Genomic DNA, 27,076 nt, shown 5'->3' with positions numbered 1-27,076 from the left:
TCCACTGTAGGTTAGTGCATGACATGTGCACCAGCAAATACTATTTCAAAATAAATTCCTGCATTAAAATAATGTATCATGAGTTTGTATGATTTGGTCATGTATTATCACACTAGCATTTAATTATCACGTCAAACAATTACACTGCACTAAACTGTAAGTGTAAATGTAAAGTGAAAATAACAAAACCAGTCAGTATGATGACTTGAGCGAATATCATTCATTCACGTCTTACTAAAACAGCGGCCACGCGAAAGGGAATAAGGAAACTGTTTCCTCCACTAAAAAATACAATGCGGGTCACGTGAAAAAAGAATCCAAAGACTCGTAGAAAGACCGAGTCGGGGAAGGAACTAATCATTCGTTTCCTCTAGCTACAGAGCCTATGCAGGTCACGTGAAAAATGATCCAAAGACTCGTAGAAAGACCGAGTCGGGAAAGGAACGAATTGTTCGTTTCCTCTTGCTACAGCCTATACAGGTCACGTGAAAAATGATCCAAAGACTCGTAGAAAGACCGAGTCGGGAAAGGAACGAATCGTTCGTTTCCTCTAGCTCAGGGGTGTCAAACATACGGCCCGCGGGCCGGAACCGGCCCCCAAGGAGGTTCGATCAGGCCCGCAGGATAATTTGAAAGTGGAAAAAATGCATAAAAGACATGGAATTAATATTTTTAATTCGCTGCAATTCATGGATTATCCGCTAAGGGGCGCACTCTTTCCATCAGAGTAGAAGACAAGCCGCATCACTGAGACAGACTGAAAACAGCAGACGGTATCAATTAATACCTTGGTCTCTACTAGGGATGGGCGAACGATGCCTTGTAAAGCTTTGGTGGTTTCTTCCGGATTGTGCCGGCCCAAAGAGCCGAACTATCGGCGCTTTGAAAATGAACAGCGTCATCTAGCAGCCGTTTAAACTGGCTGAATGAGGTGTAGTGGTTGTCTCCGACGGTAGACTACCCTACGTTATTCAATATTTAATTAAGGCTACATGTGTTCATTTTGATCTGATATTAGTGCTCACACATTAAAATGTTGTGATACATCCGTAGGCCTTTAGAATTATGTCATTTTCTCACAGTAAAAGTTAAAGAATATCGTACGAGATTCACTGGACTGGGGCGCGAACTTGGGATCCCAGATTCGCATTAACAACATGTAGTCGTACAACGCTTTAACCAACTACACCACCGAAGAGATCATTACTTGTTAAAGCGGTTGGACGGACTTTATACGATATGGTCTTTATATCAATTAAACTAGATAACACAGAAGAAAGACATGATATTTTGGTTATTTATAGCAGAGTATGGTATAATTTTAATGGTCCGGCCCACTTGACATCTCCCTAGGCCGTATGTGGCCCACGATGCGAAATGAGTTTGACACCCCTGCTCTAGCTACAGAGCCTATGCAGGTCACGTGAAAAATGATCCAAAGACTCGTAGAAAGACCGAGTCGGGAAATGAACGAATCACTCGTTGAGAGGACTCGTTACTCCCGAGTCCTTATAAGGATTCGTTCAAAATGAACGAATCATTCACGAACGACACATCACTAGAAGGGACACAGGGAGACAGGGCTAGCAGGGAGACAGGACTAGCAGGGAGACAGGACTAGCAGTGAGACAGGGCTAGCAGGGAGACTGGGCTAGCATGGAGACAGGGCTAGCAGGGAGACAGGGCTAGCAGGGAGACAGGGCTAGCAGAGAGACTGGGCTAGCATGGAGACAGGGCTAGCAGTGAGACAGGGCTAGCAGTGAGACAGGGCTAGCAGGGAGACAGGGCTAACAGGGAGACTGGGCTAGCAGGGAGACTGGGCTAGCAGGGAGACAGGGTGAAGGTAGCTGGTGCTCGGTGAGAGACTGGTCTAAAGTCAGGTTGGAGGACACACGATACAGGACCAGGGTACAAAGTCATCCTGAGCTTAGATAGAGGACTTGTTTGGAAAAGCGTTTTAAAACATTTATTGACAGCAAAAGTGCGTAAAAACAAACATGGACTCTGAGACTGAGATAGGACTATGAGATTTAAATATAATTTCCTTTGTTGGTAGGCATATTAATAAAGCAAAAACAAAACTAATAATAATACAATTGCACTTTGACAAACATCATTCATACTGTCACGTTGTGTGGTCATATATAATCTATCTTCATATTGCACCAGTTGTTGTCATGTCAATATCTTCACACTGCAGCAGTCTGTAGGGTGTGGGCTCAGAGCAGAGGCTGAGGGTGGGGGCTCAGAGCAGAGGCTGAGGGTGGGGGCTCAGAGCAGAGGCTGAGGGTGGGGGCTCAGAGCAGAGGCTGAGGGTGGGGGCTCAGAGCAGAGGCTGAGGGTGGGTACATTCAGGGCATTCAGAGCATGTGGGACAGCAAGGCTTGACAAGCTTCTTAACAACTAATTTACTTCATTATAATTGACTTCACAGAAGTCGTGGTGTTTCAAAAGGACACAGTGCTTCATTGTCAGACTGCTAATAGAGGTTTTCTGTCACGTTCATGTGAGACCATTATAGAGTGCTCCAATCAATGCCTGCCAATCAATACCACTTCAGCAACCTACGGTGGTATACAAGTGCATCGACCAAGTAAACTAGCTTGTGCATTTCCTTTGAATAATAACATTTTAAAAAGCAGTAAACTAAAAGGTTATGAGACCTCTGCTCAAAACAGTCAAATAAAACAAGCATATATCACAGTCTAACATCACGATTAAGAACATTTAAAACATTGAATGTGTCTGTTCAAGGCCCACAGGATAATCTCTCCACAGAAATGTCAACAATCTCAAACCTGGCAACCCAAGTCTTCAGTACAGATCTATGAAGGGTTTCGGGTAGTTGAACATCAGATAGTCCATGTAATAGAAGTCATAGGCCCTCTGCCTCTCGCTCGAGTTCAACTGTGCAAAGTAGCGCTGGGTAATTCTGGTGGAAGTTCTCTCCGCATCAGGGTTCCTGTCTTTGAAATGGGGGAAGGTGAGGTTGCTGGGTGCTCCGACACGACGCAGCAAGAAGTTAGCCTCGTCCTGAAGGCTCTCGAACTTCCCGATGAAGTCGTACTTGAGCAGGCAGGGGCTGCACAGCTGGCTCACGGGCTCCCAGTGGATGTCCATGCCCACCGGCCTCCGCACGTCCAGCAGGTACTGGACAAACTCCCGGAAGGTCACCCCGGTGCCCGTCCTCAGAGCGGCGCGGGTCGCATTGGCACGGTACCGCGAGATGATTGGCCGGCCAAACACGGGGTGGTAGTAGGAGTTGGGGCTCTCGAACTTGTCCCTGAACGCCGACACCAGGCGCTCAAAGGGCTCGCGGACAAACAGCACCTTGGTGTAGAGGCGGAGCCTCTGAGCGATGCCCGCAGTGTCGTACGCGTCCAGCCGACGCAGACGGTTGGCGTAGTGAGCGTCGTCGTGGGCGATGCCGTGGGTGGAGGAGGCGCTGCCGTCCAGCACCATCAGAACACGCTTCCAGTTGGAACAGCCGGCTTTGGGAACCTCACAGTACAGCAGGCCGGACCTGTCCTCCACAAACACCCGTGCCACCTGCCGGCTAGACGCCTCGGTCACGCTGGGATGGTACTGAGCACACACCTCCCGCAGGAGCTGTCGACGGCTCTCCTGGCTCCGGGACAGAGCCTGCTGCTGTGGATCTTCCTCCCCTGAAGGGGAGCCGCTCTTTAGCAGCAGCTTCCTGTGGCGTTTGGTGATGGGTAGTTTTGTGTCTTCAGAGTTTAAGACGGATGGGCCAGGCAGCAGCTGGGAGGCAGTGGGTTGTCTGGGGAGGGGAGGCATGGAGGGTCTGGTCCCCACCTCTGGTCCATCTCTGATGCCACCCCAGCCAGGGTCAGATCTTTCCTTCCCTGCTCGATCACCATCCTGGTCCTGGGGGGGGCAGAGCAAGTCCAACGCATGAACGGGTACAAAAGCGTGATTCATCAAAATTCCACTAGATGGTGCCATTTCATTGTTTTTAGTAGGCTACAGCTTGCGAGGAAGCTTACCTTCTGAACTGGCCATCTCGGAGCCCCCACAAACTTTGCACCTGGAGAGAGCAAGAGAAAGGAAAACAGTAATTGAACAGGATGAGAGAAAAACTCTCACATGAATCAAGAACAGCTTTCTGAACAGAGAACAGACGATGTGCCTTTGCTCGGTGAGTGTTACCGTTGACATTTGCTTGCACAGAGAGAAAGCTTGAAGCTGTCGTACGTATAACTCAGTAAATATTCTCCTGTCTTGATTAAAGATGTGTGGATACAGCTGAGATGACAATTTTGTGATGAGAAGTCATGTTACAGGAGGGGGCAGCGTGTTATAGACGGTGCTGCCGGGAGATGACTGGAGATGAGGTTTTGATCGAAAGATCAGGTGTGACGAGAACAGGAAAGAAAGAGAGGGTATGTGTTTGTGAGTTTAAAAGAGATTGAGTTACCAAGATGAAAGATGTGGAAGGATTTCCCACACCTTCCTGGCTGGTCCCTAGTGAAACATGACTCGAGCACAGAACATTAGAAGTTTTGTTCTTTTAACCAAAATGTAAATCCAATGAGGCTAACAGAAAACCTTGATGAACCTTTAGCGTAGCAACCAACTCCACATTTTTGAAGCTGCTCATTGTAATTTTGTCACGGTTACGGAAAACATTTTCATGTGTGGAAAAACAAATGACAAGGCAGAACAGGGACAGAAATCATTACAGTAAAAATCATTACATCATTACATTTGAATTGCTGCTAATGGTAGTCCATCCTGAGTGCTTTGAATAGCTTATTACTTTGAAAACAGACACTCAAAACATAGAGAAATATCAATACGTCAAATATAACCACAAAATGATATGAGGTTGTATTGCTGCCCCAGACAACCAGTCTCTGAGCTTCTCCCCTGGATTGTCTGGCCTGTTTATGGACATCCAAGCTTTCACACACACAGTCAGCAGAGACAAGTGAGGCTAGACTCTTCCTGCTGCCTGGATGGCTGAGAGACTGGAGGTCATTTACAACCCTGACCCCATATTTACTGCAGTGCCTTTGCTCTGTATCTGATGTATTTCTGCTCTCTCTTTACTCTCTCTCTACTTTTCTATCCGCTCTCTCTCTCTCTCTCTCTCTCTCTCTCTCTCTCTCTCTCTCTCTCTCTCTGTCTCTCTCTCTCTCTCTCTCTCTCTCTCTCTCTCTCTCTCTCTCTGTCTCTCTCTCTCTTTGTCTCTCTCTCTCTCTGCTCTCTCTCTTTGCTCTTTCTCTCTCTCTCTCTTTGCTGTGTGTCTTTGCTGTGCGTCACTGCTGCCCTGCTCTGTGTTCAGAAAATGAGATCCAAGGCTGAGGTGTACGCCACTGTTGACAATGCTCAACAGGAGCCGCCGGATACTACACAACTCTCTCTCACACACACCCACACACACAAGTACACACAAGTACACACAAGTACACACGAGTGCCCACAGAGGCTTCAGCAGAGCTCATGCTTCATGTGCCAGTGTACTGTGGCATCCAGATGGCCTCACAGCAGACCATCACAAGGTTAGAAAACTCGAGCTGTGATGTCACAGGAAAGACGCGACAAACCACTACGTCGTCGCCCATTATTTCAGCTCATCGTCGACAGCAACGTTGCGTGGGCGACTGAGCTTGACACGTTTCAGGAGAAGTGAGGCTGGAAATAGAGAGACTGCGTATGAGGATGGATGTTAGAGGAACTATTCTGGGAGGGCTAAATCGAGGTGTGAAAGGACGTCAGCAGGGGGGAGAGCAGGACCTGAGCGGGAGTGACTGTTACAGTACAGTTCAATTACCACTGTCTCTGTAATGAGAGGCAAGCCTCCAACTGCCATGTTTCTGTTTCTATTTCAGAGAGACGTAACCATGACACCTGCTGCCTTCCAGAATCCTCCCCCCCCCCTCCCCCTCCCTTTCTTCCTCTGTGCCAAGAATCATCCACTAGCTCCAGTCCACACCTGCCTACTAACTTGTCCTGTTTCTGCGGAACAAATTAAAAGCAAAAACATTATGCTCCGAAATTAGGGGTATGCGCACACCTAGAGACCCTCCCCACCGCGCTTCCTTCCCCTGCCTTCACCAGGGGGAACGGAGGAGGGAGTTGGGGGGGTAGGGGGGTTAGGGGAAGGGGGTGTGAGTCGAGTGACAGCATGTGTCAGCAGGGCCGACAGGAGGCCTGTGTGGATGCCATCACAGTGATCCACACGGAGCCTCTGCCCATCGATTACATGCCAGAGCACGCTGCTCATGACGGGGGCGACTTGGACAGGAGGACCGAGTTGATCTGGAGGAGAGAGAGGAGAGACGAAGGAGAGAGGGGAGAGGGAGGAGAGTGAGGAGAGATGGAGAGAGGGGAGAGGGAGGAGAGTGAGGAGAGATGGAGAGAGGGGAGAGGGAGGAGAGAGGGGAGAGGGAGGAGAGAGGGAGGGAGGAGAGAGGGGAGAGGGAGGAGAGAGAGGAGAGGAGAGAGGGAGGGAGGAGAGAGGAGAGAGGGAGGAGAGAGGAGAGGAGAGGGAGGAGAGTGAGGAGAGGAGAGAGGGAGGAGAGAGGGGAGAGGGAGGAGAGTGAGGAGAGGAGAGAGGGAGGAGAGAGGGAAGAGGGAGGAGAGTGAGGAGAGGAGAGAGGGAGGAGAAAGGGGAGAGGGAGGAGAGTGAGGAGAGATGGAGAGAGGGAGAGGGGAGAGGGAGGAGAGAGGGGAGAGGAGAGAGGGAGGAGGGAGGGGAGAGGGAGGAGAGTGAAGAGAGGAGAAAGGGAGGAGAGAGGGGAGAGGGAGGAGAGTGAGGAGAGGAGAGAGAGAGCAGAAAGGGAAGAGGGAGGAGAGAGGGGAAAGGAGAGAGGGAGGAGAGGAGAAAGGGGGGAGGGAGGAGAGAGGGGAGAGGAGAGAGGGGAGAGGGGAGAGGTAAGAGAGTGAGGATAGGAGAGAGAGGGGAGAGGAGAGAGGGAGGAGAGGAGAAAGGGGAGAGGGAGGAGAGTGAGGAGTGGAGAGAGGGAGGAGAAAGGAGAGAGGGAGGAGAGAGAGACGAAGGAGAGAGGGCCCTGCTGTGCTGAAGAACCAATTATTTAGCAGCCAAACGGCAGATTTAGACCTGAATCTGTTAGGGTTAATCTGTCTCATCCACGCATTACAAGCACCTCCATCCTGACTCATCATTTCTCTATCTCTGCGGACAAACTGGATAACTAAACAGCTGAGGTGCACAAGCAAACAAACAAAGAAACAAAGCAGAATGTGCAGAGACACAGGTGTGCTTACGGACATGTGACCCTGCTGAAGACATTCCCTACGCCAGGAGCCTGATGTCCTTCCACACCGCCAGCTCAGAGCCTTGCACCTGTTCCAACCAACCCTGCACGCCACAGCTGAGGCCAGGAGCCTGGGAATGCTACAGGCTAATGATAGCACAGGAGTACTGTCTCTGTCTCTGTCTCTGTCTCTGTCTCTGTCTCTGTCTCTCTCTCTCTCTCTCTCTCTCTCTCTCTCTCTCTCTCTCTCTCTCTCATGTTGTGGAAACCAAGGAGGTCAGAGTGAGGTGTGACCTCACATAACTAGAATAGATCCACAACCAGGGACATGGTCGGCACAAAAAGCATTTTATTAACAAAAATCTATTCATGAGAATCAGTTTCAAAAGAGCCCAACTTCAGTTCCTGCTTGAACGAGGGAATTCCTCTGCTCACAGGGGTCCTGTGTAGGGCTCAGCTTACAGGGGTCCTGTGTAGGGCTCAGTTCACAGGGGCCCTGTGTAGGGCTCAGTTCACAGGGGCCCTGTGTAGGGCTCAGCTTACAGGGGTCCTGTGTAGGGCTCAGCTAACAGGGGTCCTGTGTAGGGCTCAGTTCACAGGGGTCCTGTGTAGGGCTCAGCTAACAGGGGTCCTGTGTAGGGCTCAGTTCACAGGGGCCCTGTGTAGGGCTCAGTTCACAGGGGCCCTGTGTAGGGCTCAGCTTACAGGGGTCCTGTGTAGGGCTCAGCTAACAGGGGTCCTGTGTAGGGCTCAGTTCACAGGGGTCCTGTGTAGGGCTCAGCTAACAGGGGTCCTGTGTAGGGCTCAGTTCACAGGAGCCCTGTGTAGGGCTTTGCCTTGCGACAGAGAACAGCGCAAAGGGGATTACGGCACGGACAGCTGTACTTTGCTGGATTCCTGCTCTCACCCATTCGGCACCAGCTTTGTACTCAAACTCCTCTAGTCTGACGCTGGTCAGCCTTTATCTGCCGCTCCCCGAGCAACTGACGAGGTGCAGCTGTGCTCCTCGCTGGCTGACTGTGGAGCGGGGAGAGGTAAAACCTGGCCTGGATCACCTGTTCTAGGGCTGGTCTGGGTCATCTGTTCTAGGGCTGGTCTGGGTGATCTGTTCCAGGGCTGGTCTGGGTCATCTGTTCTAGGGCTGGTCTGGGTCATCTGTTCCAGGGCTGGTCTGGGTCATCTGTTCCAGGGCTGGGCTGGGGTGCCGTCGGCTCTGTTACCGGGCTCTTGCTGTTTCCGAGCTCATAGGTTGCCATAGGTCAAGGTCAAGGTAGCTTTATTTCGTACCCGTAGGTAAAATAGTTTTACAAATAAATAGTAGTGTGTCTATAAACAATCGTGAACGCAGGAACACAGGCACCTCTATCTACACGGATAAACAGGATTGACATTCAGGTATCTCAGTAAATCCTATCAGAACTGAAGCGATTGTAATGTCTAGTGCAGTCAAATGAATAATCGCAAATGCAGTATTCTTGGTGAAAAGCAGTGACCTATCAAAATGCCAGTTCATTTTTAAATGGATCAACAAAGTAACTTTGACAAAGACATATGCCTCAAGAGGAACAATTCTTCAATACTTCTAACCTCCATCACACAAACAAGAGAGACAGCAATTCTAAAGGTTATTGTGCATAAATATAAATATATGTATTTTCTGCATATTGTCAGGATGAAAGTATGCCATACGGTAACTTACTACACGCAGAGTGGAGGATGCATTTGGAAATGAGAGCAAGTGTCTCTGTTGAAATGATTGAGGATCACTACTGTAGAGACCTGTCATGTGATACTGGATTCTATGGAAGTCCAGTAACCAACACTGGTTGAAACTAATGACACAACCTTCACTTTGACAGGAACTCATAAGAGAAGAAATGTTTGGATGGCGACACATGAGAAACATGTACAGCAGCTGCAAGTCAGGTAAGTGAACATGACAGAAGAGTGTGAAAGATTGAGAGAGTTGCTTAACAGGGATGAATCTTCCTGCGTCTAACGTGAGCTCGTAAATCATACATACACGTGTCAGATCCTGTTAATATAGGGAGCATAAAAGCTTACTTCCTCAGTTCAGACACAAACACACCGACTCTTTTCATGTCTCAGCCCTTCGGGTGCTGATCTGCTGAAGTAAGGGGAGTCAGGTGGCTGAGCGGTTAGGGATCGGGCTAGTAATCTGAAGGTCGCCAGTTCGATTCCCGGCCACACCAAAATGACGTTGTGTCCTTGGGCAAGGCCCCTCACCCTACTTGCCTCGGGGGGAATGTCCCTGTACTTACTGTAAGTCGCTCTGGATAAGAGCGTCTGCTAAATGACTAAATGTAAGTTGGCCTCATTGCTGCAATTTTCTTAGCGTCAGCAACTACCAATAAAGAGGGTCCGAAGTAATGTTGCACCGTACAGAAATAATTTAGCTACAATTCCCAAACCAGATGGTAATCAGGGTTATTCTAACGCTTGCAAACAAGCAGTAAGTATCACACCAATGGGGACAAGATGGATTTCAGATTTTCCTTTGGAGACGTCTGCTCTTCTGGCAGAGGCACTTGTCCCAAACTGAATGTGCGTCTCCAGTGTTGGCCTGGTCGTCAAAGTGTTGAAGATGGCCCAGAACAGGTACCCTACAGTCACATGTGCACGCGTGTACCACACACTAGAATGCCTGTGCTGTGTGTGTTGACATGCCGGGCCTTTCCTTCTGCTATCGTTACAAAGTTGTCTCTGAGCTTGCGTTCCCCAGACCCTCTATTCCAGGGGTGTCGAACTCCGGTCCTCGAGGGCCGCTGTCCTGCATGTTTTAGATGTTTCCCTGCTCCAACACACCTGATTCAATTAAAAGGATTGTTATAACGACCATTCATTCGAATCAGGTGAGCTGGATCAGGGAAACATCTAAAACATGCAGGACAGCGGCCCTCGAGGACCGGAGCTCGACACCCCTGCTCTATTCTATCTCTCTGATTCAAGTCGTTAACTCCGCACTGAGCAGGAAACATGGTGACAGGTTGGCTCGCTCACCAGCGAGTGGTGGAAGCCTTTCAAGTCACTTTGAAACGTTTTGAAATATTCATAACTGTTCCATCAATAAAAGATAACCTTCTGCGAAGTTGAAAGGGGGAGTCCAGGGAGAGGTGGGAGAGAGAGTCAGGGAGGTGGAGAGGTGAGGACATAAGAGCTGGCTTTCACTGACCGCATTTTCCCAGCACCCAATGACTTGCCCATTACCAAATCAACCAGGGGCATGATAGGCTGAAAACCATCCCGGCTGACCGGCCAAGTTGTGAACTCTGACACTGGAAGCACTTATAAATAAGATGTAACTTCATTTATAAGTAACATGCATGTCCAGAGTCATGCTCATTGATTCATTCGTTTTCATGTGAGAAGTTTTAAGTGTATCCAAACGAAAAAAAGTTCCTGAAATCCATTGTTCTTCTGCTAGTTCCAGGTGAAGCACAATGAAGACTCTTAAATGGATCCAGCGCTTCCTGAGTAGCAGCTCTAATAACTCTCGCAGTATGCAGATGAGATGCTAATATTCATAAACACACAGTGAACTTTTATCCTGTTGCGTTGCACATCTAACTAGTCTACTGACCTTGGGCAGGTCGTCCTTCCGTGGTTGTGAATGAGAATCATCCGCAGCTGCAGAGGCCATGGTGTCCTCCGACCTTCTGTCTTCCCCTAACACCCCGCCCTGTCTAGACCGTCCGGGCAGAGCCTTCTGTTCAAGGTCTCTGTGTGTCGTGACACTTTGTTGATGCTGTGTGCTTCATCACTCTGCCTCCATGACAGGTCTCACTGTCTTCTTGGCAGAAAGCTGTGTTTGCCAAGCCTTCCCAGAATGCACTTCAGTCTCTGGCGCTCAGCCCTCATAACTTCCCCCTGCTCTCACTCCCCTCTCTGTCTTTCCTTCCCTCAATGTTCACTGATGGGGCTCATTCCGGAACTTTCTGTTCAGAAGTCGTCAGCCTGGTGTCTGAGCTCCGGATTTGATAGAGGCTCTGCTCTGACTGAATGGGGTCAATGTTACCAGGTTTGGAACTTGCAGGTGCTACGTGCTTTCAGTGTCTATGCTGTTCTTGTAAGTGTTCACACATACACAAACCTATACAAATACACACACACATGCAGACACACACACAAGCAGACACACACACGCAACTCACCTACACATACACACACACACACATACACAAGCAGACGTACACAAACAACTCACATACACACAATGCACACATGCATACACACACAAATCTCACATACACATGCACACACACACTCGAACGCAAAAACAAAAGCCCTGTTCTCTCTGCTGTATTATTCATCTGGTTGTGTTATTCATAGGGCTGTAGTTGAGTCTATTCAAGGCAACGACAAGCGAGATGATACGACGCTGGGATCTGGGAGCACAAAAACAAGCTGATAAATAAAACAGCAGGGAGGGATCCATCTGTTTAGGTAAACCAGCGCATGATTACTGATAAAACACACCACGCCATCCCGCCAGCTCAGCCTTCTAAAGGTTTGAGACGGACACAGAGGTACAGTGATCTGTGAGTGAGAAGACAGGACATCTCCATCTGATCTAGCCAGATCTGGACATGAGCCCTTGTTAGGAAGTGATCGACGTTAGTCGCTTCGTCTGTGGGTGGTCCTAATGCCTTGGCTCAGTGTTTGGTCACTCTGCACCCCCCAGGGGCCCAGAGACTCAGCGGGTGCTGTGGGAGGGAGGTCAGAGAGGAGGGAGGCTGAGAGGAGAGAGGCTGAGAGGAGGGAGGCTGAGAGGAGGGAGGCTGAGAGGAGGGAGGTCAGAGAGGAGGGAGGCTGAGAGGAGGGAGGCTGAGAGGAGGGAGGTCAGAGAGGTGGGAGGCTGAGAGGAGAGAGGCTGAGAGGAGGGAGGCTGAGAGGAGGGAGGCTGAGAGGAGGGAGGTCAGAGAGGAGGGAGGTCAGAGAGGAGGGAGGTCAGAGAGGAGGGAGGCTGAGAGGAGGGAGGCTGAGAGGAGGGAGGTCAGAGAGGAGGGAGGTCAGAGAGGAGGGAGGCTGAGAGGAGGGAGGCTGAGAGGAGGGAGGTCAGAGAGGTGGGAGGCTGAGAGGAGGGAGGTCAGAGAGGAGGGAGGTCAGAGAGGAGGGAGGCTGAGAGGAGGGAGGTCAGAGAGGTGGGAGGCTGAGAGGAGGGAGGTCAGAGAGGAGGGAGGCTGAGAGGAGGGAGGCTGAGAGGAGAGAGGCTGAGAGGAGGGAGGCTGAGAGGAGGGAGGCTGAGAGGAGGGAGGTCAGAGAGGTGGGAGGCTGAGAGGAGAGAGGCTGAGAGGAGGGAGGCTGAGAGGAGGGAGGCTGAGAGGAGGGAGGCTGAGAGGAGGGAGGTCAGAGAGGAGGGAGGTCAGAGAGGAGGGAGGCTGAGAGGAGGGAGGCTGAGAGGAGGGAGGTCAGAGAGGAGGGAGGTCAGAGAGGAGGGAGGCTGAGAGGAGGGAGGTCAGAGAGGAGGGAGGCTGAGAGGAGGGAGGTCAGAGAGGTGGGAGGCTGAGAGGAGGGAGGTCAGAGAGGAGGGAGGCTGAGAGGAGGGAGGCTGAGAGGAGGGAGGTCAGAGAGGAGAGAGGCTGAGAGGAGTGAGGTCAGAGAGGAGGGAGGTCAGAGAGGAGGGAGGCTGAGAGGAGGGAGGTCAGAGAGGAGGGAGGCTGAGAGGAGGGAGGTCAGAGAGGAGGGAGGCTGAGAGGAGGGAGGCTGAGAGGAGAGAGGCTGAGAGGAGGGAGGCTGAGAGGAGAGAGGCTGAGAGGAGGGAGGCTGAGAGGAGAGAGGCTGAGGGACTTGGTTTTGGGTTAATGCTACAGGAGATCTAAGCTGTCGTCTGTGTCGACGGGACAAAACAGATGCAAAACAGATTCTATTTCTGTATCGGTCCACTGTCTTCAGCTGATACATGTTTCATGAAGCCATTAACATAACACTGACACAATGTGACCCTGTGTTCATTGTAACGTGCAATAATCATTGTAATCATCACTCAAAGAATATACAATAATAATATATTGTAGATTGGAATACTGTAGTGTGGAGTCTTATCACCAGAAGAACATACTGAAATATTGGGTATGTAGTTTGGAATAAACTTTTGTATGGAGTTTACTGTGGCATGGAATATACTGTGTTATGGGGTATTTCTGTAGCATGGAATATAATATGAATATATTTTAGTATTAATATACTACAATACATCATCACCCCATGGAAATATTAATTGTGGCTTTTACAACCCCCAAAAAAACTTGTTTACAAATGTCTGCCCAGATATGATAAAGAAGACACAAACATTCTAAGCCAAGGGATTCTGAGCCCATGGATTGTGATTTAAAATCACTCCATGTCTCTAATGGGACTGTGATGGCTAAATTAGGGAGCCTGGAGGTCCATCAAAAAACAGACTCTTTCTGACCTATTCACTCATAAAAACCACAATAAATACATTATATTTTCTATCTAGTGTCAGAGAGGTGAAAGAGGCAATTAAGGCGGTAGGAAGTCTTTTAGCTTGATAGGCTGTCAGTATGAGCTAATGTGTTGTGGTTCAGCGGACGCTAATGCATCCAAGCCCATGAAGCTCTGTGTGATGCTCTGGGACTTTAGGAATCTGACAGTCTAAATAGTGTGAGATGAGAGATGCTGAAAATGCAGAGTAATAACTAGAATACATTATTGTGACAAGCACAACACCCGGGATAGCATTAAGATGGGGTATTTGGCAGAATCACCAATGCAAGTGAATAACTAGAAAGCGAATGTTTACGTTAGCCACATCCAATCACCAAAGGTTCAAAGTTCAAGCTCATGAATAGACATTTGTTTAGCAGATGCTGTCGTCCAAACCAACGAGATGGACAGAGAACGTGGATGCCCCATGCTGACTTCAGTAATCCGTTTCAGGTGTGTTCCAGGTGTACCGTGTGTCTTTAAGGAGCAGCAGAAAACAACTCATTTCTATTCCAGACATGAAGACTGCAGCTCCTCTCTCCATATGGTGGCTCATCTCATCTTTCACACGAACGACACTTAAAATGAAGCCGTAAAAGTTCTGCAGAACTAGCTGCATTGTTTATGCAGGTTTGCCATATGTTCATCAGAATAAGAATCAGAAAGGGTTTTAATCGCCATGAAAGTTTGCACAGGCGAGGAATTTACTTTGGCAGGAGGGTGCATACATTCAACATATAGGAGTAAATCTTAAATAAGTGGTGTTTAAACAAGTCTAACTATACTATACAAAAGGTGCAGTCTAATGAACTAATAATAACTAATACTAAGAAGACAGGTATGCAGAATAAAATTCATCTAATTAATCTAAGTAATCTGAGATCACTTCCAGGATAATACTGTACTTTGTCCCTTCTATAAGAGCCTTGGAAATTAGTGGGAAGTTCCTATGACTTAAGTGTAGTGTATGTTTTACCGTAAACATATTAAGAGCAGGTAAGACTGATTTACAGAGTTTTAATCTGCTTTAAAAACGTAATTACTAACGAATACTTTTGCACAATTGTGTAGAAATGTTCCTAACATTTAAGTTAAATGTTTTGGTATTGGGTATTTTGTGTCATTGTATTTTGTCTATTTTTCCTACTTCCTCTCCCGGCCTGCTGCAGATCTCTCCTTGGAGATCAACAACGTAGCTACCACCACTGTGTTGTTCTCTCTGCCCCCAGAGGGGAATATCTTACAGTCATATCAAAACTGATCCATTTTAGGGCTTGAACGTACTGTGACAAGCGTGCATTAAGACATATTCACAGTATTTAAGTAATTGGGAACAACATGTTCTCTATCAATGGCTGCAGCTGACTCTGCAGTAGTTAGAACTGTTTGTTAGATACTTTGATATGACTGTGCCTTTCAACTATTCAGCTTCTCGTTGCTACAATTAGTCCTTTGAGTGCCAGCCAAACTTATTTGAGATGAAACTCCTCATGCATTAAATAACACATAACAACAGCAGCAGTGCAGCCACCCCCAGTCTCATAGTCACTAAATCCAGTCAGATTCATTATCTATCTCTTGGGTGCGAGCTTGCCAAACCACAACAGGGTGAGAATCCATTACAACAAAGCCAGAGCCCCAAAGCACACCCAGTGCCAGGAAGAGCATATATCATTGGTTTACACTGTAAATCACTATCATGACACATTCTATAATCGTATATGAACACATCCTGTCAGAGTCATTAACACAACAGTCAAGGAGTATTAGAGGGAGGACATTTTATTACTAGAAATAGGGTTAAGAATAGGATTGGGAAAATAGATGCTCTCGGGGAGTGATGCAAATTTAAAACACCACTGAGATCCAGAGACAGAGGGTCTTATAGAGACAGACAGAGACTCCTAGAGACAGACAGAGACTCCTAGAGACAGACAGAGGGTCCTGGAGACAGACAGAGGGTCCTGGAGACAGACAGAGGGTCCTGGAGACAGACAGAGACTCCTATAGAGACAGACAGAGACTCCTAGAGACAGACAGAGGCTCCTAGAGACAGACAGAGGGTCCTGGAGACAGACAGAGACTCCTATAGAGACAGACAGAGACTCCTATAGAGACAGACAGAGACTCCTAGAGACAGACAGAGGCTCCTGGAGACAGACAGAGGCTCCTAGAGACAGACAGAGGGTCCTGGAGACAGACAGAGGGTCCTGGAGACAGAGGGTCCTGGAGACAGACAGAGGCTCCTAGAGACAGACAGAGGGTCCTGGAGACAGACAGAGGCTCCTGGAGACAGACAGAGGGTCCTAGAGACAGACACAGGCTCCTGGAGACAGACAGAGGCTCCTAGAGACAGACAGAGGGTCCTGGAGACAGACAGAGGGTCCTGGAGACAGAGGGTCCTGGAGACAGACAGAGGCTCCTGGAGACAGACAGAGACTCCTTTAGACAGACAGAGGCTCCTAGAGACAGACAGAGGGTCCTGGAGACAGAGGGTCCTGGAGACAGACAGAGGCTCCTACAGACAGACAGAGGGTCCTGGAGACAGACAGAGACTCCTAGAGACAGACAGAGGCTCCTGGAGACAGACAGAGACTCCTATAGAGACAGACAGAGGCTCCTATAGAGATAGGTAGAGACACTGTACTGTGGTTCACCCTCTCTACTGTGGTTCACCCTGTCTCTTGTGGTTCAACCTCTCTCCTGTGGTTCACCCTCTCTCCCATCTCTCTATAGTCTTTCTGTCTTGGGCTGAGCTGCACTTACCCTGTATGTGAGCGAGGAATATTAATGAGATCTCTGCATCTGAGCTTGAGCAACACCCTTCCCTCTCTGTCTGGGTTGAGAGCACATTCGGTGTAGCAGTCTATTAGACAAGTGTCCTTTCTTCTGTTCTGATCTTCAACACTCTTTATTCACCTGAATTTGTCTAATCATGAGGTTGCTTTGTTCACCGTGCAGGGGATGCAACTAACGCCTCAGCTGAACACGCCAACTGATTAAGATTCATACCGTCCAAAACACAGGAAATAGACTAACCAAAGACATGTTAAGACCACGCTGCCTACTGCAAAACAACCGTCCAGCGCAGTGACAGGTGATGTCTGACCAATTAGCTTGCGCTTGGTGTAACGCAGGAAGTGGAACTAGGCAGCCTGTTGTCTGAGTTTCCCCTCCCCTCCCCCCCCTCCCCCCTCCCCCCTCCCTCCCCCCCTCCTCCTCTGCTTGAGAACGGGAGAGGGCGTGAGCAGATGAGGAGAGAAGTCTGAATCCTCAGAATGTTTCCCCGCTGACATCACAATGTTCCATTCTGTGTCTGTGGGCGTGAAGTTGTTCCCAGTCCATGCTAATAGACCTGAGCGACTGCTCATCTACCACTAGGATAAAAGAGTCTGCTTAATGAATAAAATGTCAATGAAGTTCATTGCTCTGCGTGACCTTGTGACCCCTTCTTATCTTTCCAGGAGGAGGAAGGGTTCACGTGTCTCTGGGGCGTTCCTGAACTTTGACCTCAGTCTAAGAAGATCAGCTCCTTCCTCGGAAGATTACTGCATGGTTCAGATGTGGTATAATTACTACACACTCATTTCAATGTGTAGTGAGAGAGAGACACAACACTCTATTCCCTTTGTGTGAGCGAAGGGCACATCTTTCAAAGGCATCAAGCCAACATTAACCCCATAACCTTGTATCGATGAAGGCAACTCCTGTTCATTGTAATCAAACGCTACTCCTTGATTCTCAGCTAGAGCCCAGGAGCTCAGTGTAGACTTATGAAGACCACTCCCTCCCAAGGTGATGACCTTGTGTTAGTGCTGACTCAATGCCCATATGGTAAGAATGTGAGTACAGTAAGGTTTCTGTCAGCATGAGTTAGGCTGTGAAGCAAGATAGAAGTGTTAGTGAGATGGAATATATTTTTAAAAGCCTGTTTAAATAGTCTCCCCAGAGGTCCCTTTAGTTTGCTGTGGAAAAAGACTGAATTATCGACATATATAATACAAGCACGTGCACCAATAGCAAACACATGGTGTGACTAAACATGACAGATTTATCATCATTCGTCATCCTCATTCATTCTGCAACTGTCATGTGTGCCTGCAAAACACCCTTGCATCTCTAGTTGGGGATCATTTATAATTTGTGTTTTGTTAGTCATGCAAATTGTCACACACACACACAACAGCATAACCATGAGTTGGTTCATTACTGTAACTCAACATCCCTTGGTCTCCCCCAAGCATGGGGAATGTCTGTTGTGTGCCGAGAGAGAAACAGCAACATCTGTTAGCCGTGTAGGAGCCATGACATAATGCACTGTGAAGCCTATTGTCTGCCCACCACTAGTTTTACTGATGATGTCAGACTCCAGGACAGGAAGGGTTCTGTACTGGAACAACAACCGTTGTCTGCTCCATGTAGCACTGTTAGGCATGTGTCTGTTAGTCCACAAAGCATTAAGGATAACAAGTCACTGACAGCGAACATATTGATTATGGATTATCTAATTAGTCTCACAGTTACTCAGTTATCTACAAATCATGACAGGTTTTCCCTCCTACACTAATCTAGCACACCTGATTCTAATAATTAGCTGGTTGGTCAAGTAACTAGTGTTGAATTACGTACAATAAGTGTGGTTGGAGCAAAAACCAGGAGGCAGGTAGCTCTCCAGGAACATACTTGAAACCCCTGGTATTGATGCTGCAGCACATCCACAACAGTATTGATGCTGCAGCACATCCACAACAGTATTGATGCTGCAGCACATCCACAACAGTATTGATGCTGCAGCACATCCACAACAGTATTGATGCTGCAGCACATCCACAACAGTATGGATGCTGCAGCACATCCACAACAGTATTGATGCTGCAGCACATCCACAACAGTATTGATGTAGCAGCATGTCTGCAAATATTTCATGACAGAGAATCAGAAATCTGCTTTTAGAGGTTAACTGAGCAGACAAGTTGACTCGGCATGGAAACGATTGGTGCGTAGAAAAGAGTAGGCCCTGAATTCAGGCTCCAACATTTAAATTTTACGTCTAGTCATTTAGCAGACGCTCTTATCCAGAGCGACTTACAGTAAGTACAGGGACATTCCCCCCGAGGCAAGTAGGGTGAACTGCCTTGCCCAAGGACATAACGTAATTTGGCATGGACGTGAATCGATCTTGCAACCTTCTGATTACTAGCCCGAATCCCTAACCGCTCAGCCATCTGACTCCTCATATTCTGAACTCTGCTTGACTAGATGAAGGTATGGAACATTAGAATGTGTTTAAAACACACAGCAGGCAGGCAGGCACAAGCAGACTTACCCCAGAAATAACCTTGACAGGGAACCAACAGCTTGAACTAAAAATTAATTAAGACGAAATAATACCCAATGAAAATGTCAACTGAGGTATTTCTATTGAGCGAACACATCCTCATTGTGAAGAGACAGTGAGGCAGCTTGGGTAATGGTGTTCATCCCCCACAGGTAGTCTATCCCAGAGTGGACCACCCACAGAGAACATTAATTAAACCTCCCACTTGAAATTAACTTGCCGTGACGTATTTTTGTTTTGTATTTCTCACATGTCATTAGGTCACTTCAAACAGACAACCTGGCACACGGGGTGCAAACGAGGGGGAGAAGGGAAAGGAAGTCTTTGTTGTGATTAAATGTGAGTTTTTATTTAGCAGACTCAACTCAGTTTAAAGCAGTGTTGAAAGACGCCTGGAACTAAACTGGCACTATCTCACAGGCATTCAAGCGACCGGAGGAAGTTGAGCAGGCAGAGGAAATAATTATACAGGGACCCTAATCACAATGGTGTAGAATGGAAATACGCTGTGCATATATATGATATATATAGTCAGGTGAGTCAGGTGGCTGAGCGGTGAGGGATTCGGGCTAGTAATCTGAAGGTCGCCAGTTCGATTCCCGGCTGCGCCAAATGACGTTGTGTCCTTGGGCAAGGCACTTCACCCTACTTGCCTCGGGGGGAATGTCCCTGTACTTACTGTAAGTCGCTCTGGATAAGAGCGTCTGCTAAATGATTAAATGTAAATGTGATGTATATATATCTTAAAATACTGAATGGAAATCTAGTTATAAACAAAAAAAGGTTTTTAGGACCATGCCTCTAAGGGATTAAGTGGCAGTTAAAATGGCGGGTTGCAGAGTAAGCAAAGCAGAGGGATCGAGTTTCACACATCTGAAACAGAGATGTGATTGGTTCAATTAATGAAAAAACAATCTGGAACAGCGTGAGTTACTGTTGCTCTGGGTAATCTCATTCAACACTCAGCCCCTCCCTCCCAGAGAACGGAAATCAATAAGAAGCTAATCAATTAGCGTTAGGAAACTGTGGGAAGTCCAAACAGATGAGGAGGCTAGTGAAGAGGCCTGACAGAGCACAGCAGGAGCTCCACAGTGGACAGGCTTTAGGTACTGAAGGGCTTGAGCCCTCTGCATGGATGTGCCAGGGTCAACACGACCCCCCCTCCCCCTCCCCACACACACCTAGACACACACACACCCTGCTGTTAGCTTTGTTAATCTCCTGAGCAAAAACAGAAGAAGGATTTCAGGAGGCACAGCACCAGTGTCAGGTGCCACTGTCTTGGCCACGCCCGGGGTGGTAACCTGCTGTGGAGGCTGATGAGAGACACTGGATATCAGATTCCCAGAATACTACTATATATTCTATATCTACTACATAAAAAAAATAATCACGATGGTCTCAAGACCATCTCATTCCTGCAGACTGGCGGGAAATCAGCCTTTGTGGTCAGTAATTCAAACAGGGGAAGCGCGGGAGTCAGGGACAGACGTCTCTGCACCTGGTCCTCTGCGACGGGGACTGACCTGCCATGTGCTGACCTGCGGTGTGCTGCAGCATCTCAGACACGTCCTGCAGGTGCACGAGGAGCAGCAGGGAGCCGGCCACCAGCAGCAGCAGGAGCCACAGGGAGCAGTAGAGGGAGCAGGGCAGCTTCATGGTTAGGGGCCTCCTCCTACCACACGGGGCTCCCACAGTCCTACACTCCACCCCGGGCATCCCTCCACGGCCCTGGCCTTGGTACCTGGGGACAGGAGAGAGGAACCAGACTCTGGCTGAGTTTACTGTAGGAGAGATTAGGACCAGGCTGGAAGGTATATAGACCAGTGACGATGAGACTACTTTACTGTTGCTATGCAAAGAAGTAAGTATGAAGTAAGTATGTATGTATGTATATGTGTGTGTGTGTGTGTGTGTGTGTCTGTCTATCTATATCTATCTATCTATCTATCTATCTATCTATCTATCTATCTATCTATCTATCTATCTAAGATATATATAAGATAGACATCTAGTTAACTATCTAGCAGAATTTTGTGTGTGAGTGTGTGTGTGTGCTTCTGTGTGTGTGTGTGTTTATTGCTCAGGAACCCCTGCAGAGTTTGCTGCAGCTTGCTGTTCCCCAGAGCCCAGGAAGACGCATCTGTCTCAGGCGCAGGGTCAAACACACACAGCAGGTGTGACTAGCAGCACAGATCAGCTGTTCAGGTAGGCCCACACACACACACACACAGACACGATCGCACAAAGAAACACACACATAATCTCACACACGGAAACACACTTCCAGCCATTTGCTCATTTACTGGTGGGGGAATGAGAGTGAAGGTAGATGATCCTGGGCAGCCAGACAGCAACCTCACCCTTCATCTGCTGTGGTGTGTTGGCTGTTGATTGCTTTTCCTTGAAAGGCAACTGCAACTTTTCTCTAGGGGTGATTGTTTTCCCCTCTCTAATCTACCCTTTGGTACTGAAAATGATGGGTTGAATATTACAATTCTAATCTGTTGGGTGTCTAGTTTGTATGCCAGCTGCAGGCATCCATATTGATCTTTTCAATAGGGACAGATATAATTACAACAGTGACATTTTGTATTATCAAAGCAGATTCATTGAACCGCAATGTGTAACCCTGATCTGATATCTCAAATCAATACCTTTTACAATGCTGACTGGTCACATTAGATTTCTCACAGCTGTTCATCTGCGTTCAGCGTGTGGGAATACAGTTTACGTTAAGGTTAATTACATTAACTACCATGTAACTTCAAAGCAAAATCTATAGTAAGCATATCAACGTAGCTACGTGGTAGTTAAAATAACCTGTATGTAAAGCTTTGTTATGTAGTTAAATGGTTGTTACTGTATCCTTCATGTTAAGTGTTGCTACGTGGTTGGTAGTTAATGGAACTTTAATGTGAAGTTTTGCTGTGTAGTTATAGGGTGGTTAATGTACCTTTAATGCAATATATATGCATATATACACAAACACACCAACTAAATGCCTACACTTACAATATTTGCTGAAAAAAATATCCACTTTACAAGGGATTTTTGTCCAAATCTGGCTTGTTCCATCTCAGAAGGGCTTGCTTGCCATATTAAGTAATCAGAGGTGTGATTATATAACATGATAATTATACCCTGACTCCAATAATTTTTACTTGAAGAAAAGAACGTATGGTGCTAAAGAACAATTGTTGTGATTGTGAAAGCATTTCCCTCCTCCGACACCTTTTGATTATTAACACTGCTTTCAACGAAGACACGTTGTTCATCGTGTTCATAGTTCATATACTAGTCCCTTGACTTCCCACAACAAATGTTTTGTTGTTGCTGTGGAAACTACAAGACCAGGAAGCTTATTTGCACATTTAAAAAGGTGCCAGCTATGCAACCTCTCTAATTTGATTTAAAAACTAAAACCTTTTTCCTATTGGTCAATCATAATTGTATTTAGGTATTGAATAACGACTCAGATGACAGACATCAAACCGTCCAGGGAAACCCAAACCTGTCTCAGCACCTGGACTGTTAGCAGTGGAAAGTGTATTTCCTGCTTCCTGCCCGCTCGTTTTGATCGAGTTTTAACTCTGGTGGAAGCTACTTTTATCAGATCGGCCAAGAATGCTGTATCCAGCTCAGAGTCCCGTGGATACAGGATCACCATGACAGATGGAGAACTCACACTGAGATCAATAGCTGTCTGCACACCACTGGACAGGCTGCCTGAGAAACTACAGACAATCATAGCTCTCTCAGAGAAAGAATGATGGAGGCGTCATCCGCCATTACGCACAGCAGCAACACGTAGTACCCTGAGGTGGATCATACACACTGAAATAGGAAACAAAAATATTGAAGCGTCCAAAATGTGTCAATATTGTGACTGCAATGCGATGAGCCCTTTACAAATAGAGTTTAGTGAGAGACACTGGTTCTATTACGGATCAGTTCTACTGGTGACTCTAAACGGTATTTGGACCGCCAGACATCCACTTCATGTGTTGGGTACATCTATACATCAATATAAAAAAGTACTAAAACAGCTTAAAATACACCAACAATCTGCTGTAGGTGGAGTGTTGTGATGGAGGGTCCCTTGTTGCCTGGTCATAAAACCAGCCATACTGGAAGAGAACAATAAAATAGCACAGATATTTTATTCTTTGCAACACGCCGATTCTACTGTTCTAGGGCAATGAAATCAACATCTAACCTTTATAATACATGTTTAGCTCAACACCATGCAGAGGATGCAGAGCACAGCAGAAGCCAACATAAGATTATTTGTTTCATCAGAGATGATCAGGGATGTAATCTCCTGTGTGGGCCTCAGAGAAGCGTGTGCTGTGCCCTTTACTGTGGTGGAGCTATGACACTTCTCAACCCTCGGGATTAAGGGATTATATCTCTGATGTTGTGATAGAGATGCATGAACCCCTTTCCTTGTGCCTCTCCCATTATTGATCTATCTTCTCCAGCAGTATTATAACAGGATTATGCAGCCATGTGTTAACCCTTAACCCCAGGACTGAGATTGACAGAAATTAATCATTCAAGAGAATCGGTGAAACCTTGCGATACGAAACAACCGATCTAAGATGAATGCATCAGTCATTGTTGCTTTTGAGACGCAAGACTCTGTTTCCCTTTCCCTTTAAATCACACTGCAATGTCGTTACTAAGGAAAGATTTCAGCTGATCCCCCCCACTTGAACTCCAGTGTTTCCCACACATAGACTAATTTGTGGCGGTGCGCCACAGAATCAACTCCGGCCGCCACACATTGCGTTTCGTAAAACATTTTTTTTTATCGCTATTTAGGTAAAAACACGCAGCGTATTCGTTCAGCTGCATTTCCTTTCCCTGCTCTCCCTCCGTCTCTTTCACGCACGCGTCTTTCTCACATACACACACAGTCACTACGTCAGCACACGTTAGCAACAATGCATACGCCGTTCTAGTGAGACCGACAGCTACATCAGCGAGCCTTCAGCATTAGTGCCGTAGCTAAAGGTCTAGGAAAGTTGAGGCTACTTTTCGCTAGGTACCGACGGACATGTCTTAATCGAAGGTTCCCCTACGTTCTTTTGGTGAGAAGTTTCAAGAGCTAGCTACTTACCCGGCGTCATGGAGCCGAACAGTTAAATAGTTATTTAGCACCCTGTATGCAGCGTCGCTACCTGCATATGCAGAAATTATTTGTTTGTTGTTGTTGATTTTGTGAATTATTTCCAATCCCCCCCCCCCCCCCGCCACATATAGTTTTCTAATCTGTGGGAAACACTGAACTCTGAAGAAACCGATCAACAACGTTTCAACCAAAACTGTTCTCTCTATTGTGACAGTCCAGCGTCAATATGACCCATTTTCCCTGTATTCAGGGTCTTGATTGCTTTGCTTCCATCCAATAAAAAGGCTTCTGAAGGGAGCCATAGTTCCTTCTATTCAGCCACAAGGACCTCTTTCAGTGCCTCCTTCAGAAAAACGTGAGGATATTTCTTACTGTGAAACATGGGCTATTCACTGGGTTTTATAATCCAATGAGAAATAATGAGGCTTTATTAATAATGTTTGACACAGGCCTGTCAGCAATATTCAGTAAATGAACCCTTAAATGGTAAAAAGCCTAACACATGGTTGTAAACAGTGGTATTCTTACATGACGGTAATGGACCCAAGAAACTATACAATAACCTCTTTGTGTACATTTGTTTTGCACAAACGGGAAGAAACCCTTCCTCCCCTGCCAATTGCTAATTATGTTGTTGCTTTTTAGCACAAATCAACAAATGACTGTTCGTTAAAACACCAGTAGAGAGAGTTACTGAGGTAAGCTGCGATAAAAAGCTCTGCAACTTTATGTGTCTGTTCTCAAAGGAAGCCTACCATCCATTAGCCGCGATGCTAAAACATGGAGCTAAAAGATGCATGGCTGATCCCAGCCCTACGTCCTGATAGTGGAAGAAGCCTCGCACGCCCATCTCTCCACAAACACACATTCCAATTGCTTGTCCATCCCAAGAGGGAAAGTAAACAAAAGCGAACGACAGTAAAGGTCACCGTAACAGGGGGGGTGTCCTCAGGGGGGGAAGGAGGAAGAGACTAAAACCTGTTTCAGTAAGTCAGGGGATCATTTGGATGTAATATTAATGGTCTCCACCCTTGAAATAAACGCCCTTTGTGGCTTATTTGACGTCTCCGATGCATAGTAAGGGAGTGTGGTTTTTCTCATTAGCCGAGTTCGGAAGCATTGTATTTCCTCGGAGACTGAGTTTAAGGTCAGATGGTCTTGGTGGTAATTGAATCTTTATACCTGATTCAGTCAGCACCGCGGCAGAGAACGCTGAAATACTGTACCATATTAAAATCTAGGCTGTGGTGATTAAGCTTAAGAGCATTTTTATGGGCGTTTTGATAACCCTACAGTACTGCTAAGCTACTCCCTATCATGCAGCAGATTTAATAAAGGAGGAAGTAGACTGGTCTGAGTGGAGGACGTATCAGCTCTGTGACAAATCACTTGACATCGTGACATGTTGTCAGGTTGTTTCTGACACAGCTGACAGAGTTTTGAAAGTGTAGTGTCTGCAGTGTGTGTGCATGAGTATTTGAAATTGGATGACTGTGTGTGTGTGTGTGTGTGTGTGAGAGCCTTTGAGAGTTTGTGTCCAGGCAAGTGTGTGTGTGTGTGTGAGAGTATGTGTGTGTGTGTGTGCCTTGCGGGCGCAGTGCACAGATTCCCACCCCAGGGCTACGAGGTGCACAGGACAACTATTTATAGCTGAGCAGAGAAATAATTCAGTGTGATCACAGAGCAGGTTCTTCAACTCCTCTTTGACAGAGGAGGTGAGGAGGACTGAACAGATGAACCCCCCTCTTCCTTCTCTCTACCAATCAGCAGGCTTGACAGGTGGGATATGATATCTGTTTGAAGCATGATGGCTCCATCCCTCTGTGAACAGTCACAGACTAACACTGGAGACATACGTGAAGTGCCTTGCCCAAGGACACAACGTCATGTGCACCGGCCAGGAATCGAACTGGCAACCTTCAGATTACTAGCCCGATGCTCTACCTGCTCAACCACCTGACACCTTGTTTATAAATGTTTATATTTAATGAGCCAATCTAGGATTTCCTATTCACCAAATTAATAGCAGCCTCTTCACGTCACACTGACGTCATTTGGAGGAATATTAGCTAGCACCACAGGTTGGTTTTCATCCCAACTGACTAATTAAAGTAAAGTTGAACGTTTTTAAAGTGCTTTAACCTCATATTGGTTTCAAACTCATGTTTAAACCAAAACAACTCGCACTAGGTTGTCTGGTCGTCATGGTACTGAATACTAGCTTGTCATCCTTGTCATGTTTGGCTGCTGTCTCATCACGAAGTTTCATACGACGCCCAGTACAGGATTGGGATGTTCCGTTATTGATAATTGAACTGGACTAAATGTTTCTGTCTAAATTAGGCCTAGTTCATGAGAATGCATAACATATGATGCAAAGTTTATACCCCGATAGAAGCAAACTCTGGTGTGTAGTCTACTGTACCACCTTGTAAAACTATTTTGATGTGGCAAGTTGGCAAAATGTCCGCATCTATTTGGTTGAATCAAGTCAAGACCAACCGTTACAACACTGTATGAAAAGACATTTATAACCTATTTAAATCTTAATTTACTTACCTCAGAAGAAATCACCATTTGGCTTGAGAACTGAAGAGACTGCTTCTCCCGTCGGAAGTGAATGTTCTGCTCTTGTTCGCGGTTATATTGAATTCTACGTATTAGAATACAGACAACTCTTCAAACGTAGGCCTAGAATATTTGACAATGAAAATAATACATGTCATTAAGTCGTCTGTCAGTTCACAGTAGTAGCAACATAGAGAGCCCAATTTCATCGGTGTGAGACGATAGATAAAGCTCGACGGTGACAAGGAGCGCATACCGCTGTAGCCAAGGCGATTTGCCAAATGTGACTAGAGCGCAGAGCGCGCTGCAATTCCCTGCTTC

General features: G+C 47.0%; 1 protein-coding gene across 2 annotated transcripts; it reads right to left on the bottom strand.

The window, feature by feature from the left end:
- Nucleotides 1–1,952: 1,952 nt before the first annotated feature.
- On the bottom strand, nucleotides 1,953–27,076 carry si:ch211-269c21.2 (carbohydrate sulfotransferase 8). 2 transcript variants are annotated; one of them, XM_047051813.1, is made up of 4 exons: nucleotides 26,747–27,076; nucleotides 20,577–20,794; nucleotides 4,008–4,048; nucleotides 1,953–3,888 (listed from the first exon to the last, which is right to left on the bottom strand). In XM_047051813.1, exons 2-4 carry the CDS (start codon nucleotides 20,767–20,769, stop codon nucleotides 2,815–2,817), a joined length of 1,308 nt encoding a protein of 435 aa, XP_046907769.1. In that variant the 5' UTR covers nucleotides 20,770–20,794; nucleotides 26,747–27,076; the 3' UTR covers nucleotides 1,953–2,814. The 2 variants fall into 2 exon arrangements, with proteins under 2 accessions (XP_046907769.1, XP_046907770.1); XM_047051814.1 differs by having other exon boundaries at nucleotides 20,592–20,794.

Source organism: Hypomesus transpacificus, unplaced genomic scaffold (assembly GCF_021917145.1).
Source record: "Hypomesus transpacificus isolate Combined female unplaced genomic scaffold, fHypTra1 scaffold_176, whole genome shotgun sequence".
NCBI lineage: Eukaryota > Metazoa > Chordata > Actinopteri > Osmeriformes > Osmeridae > Hypomesus > Hypomesus transpacificus.
The sequence above is the reverse complement of the archived record's forward strand: the minus strand, read 5'-3'. Positions and strand labels throughout refer to the sequence as shown.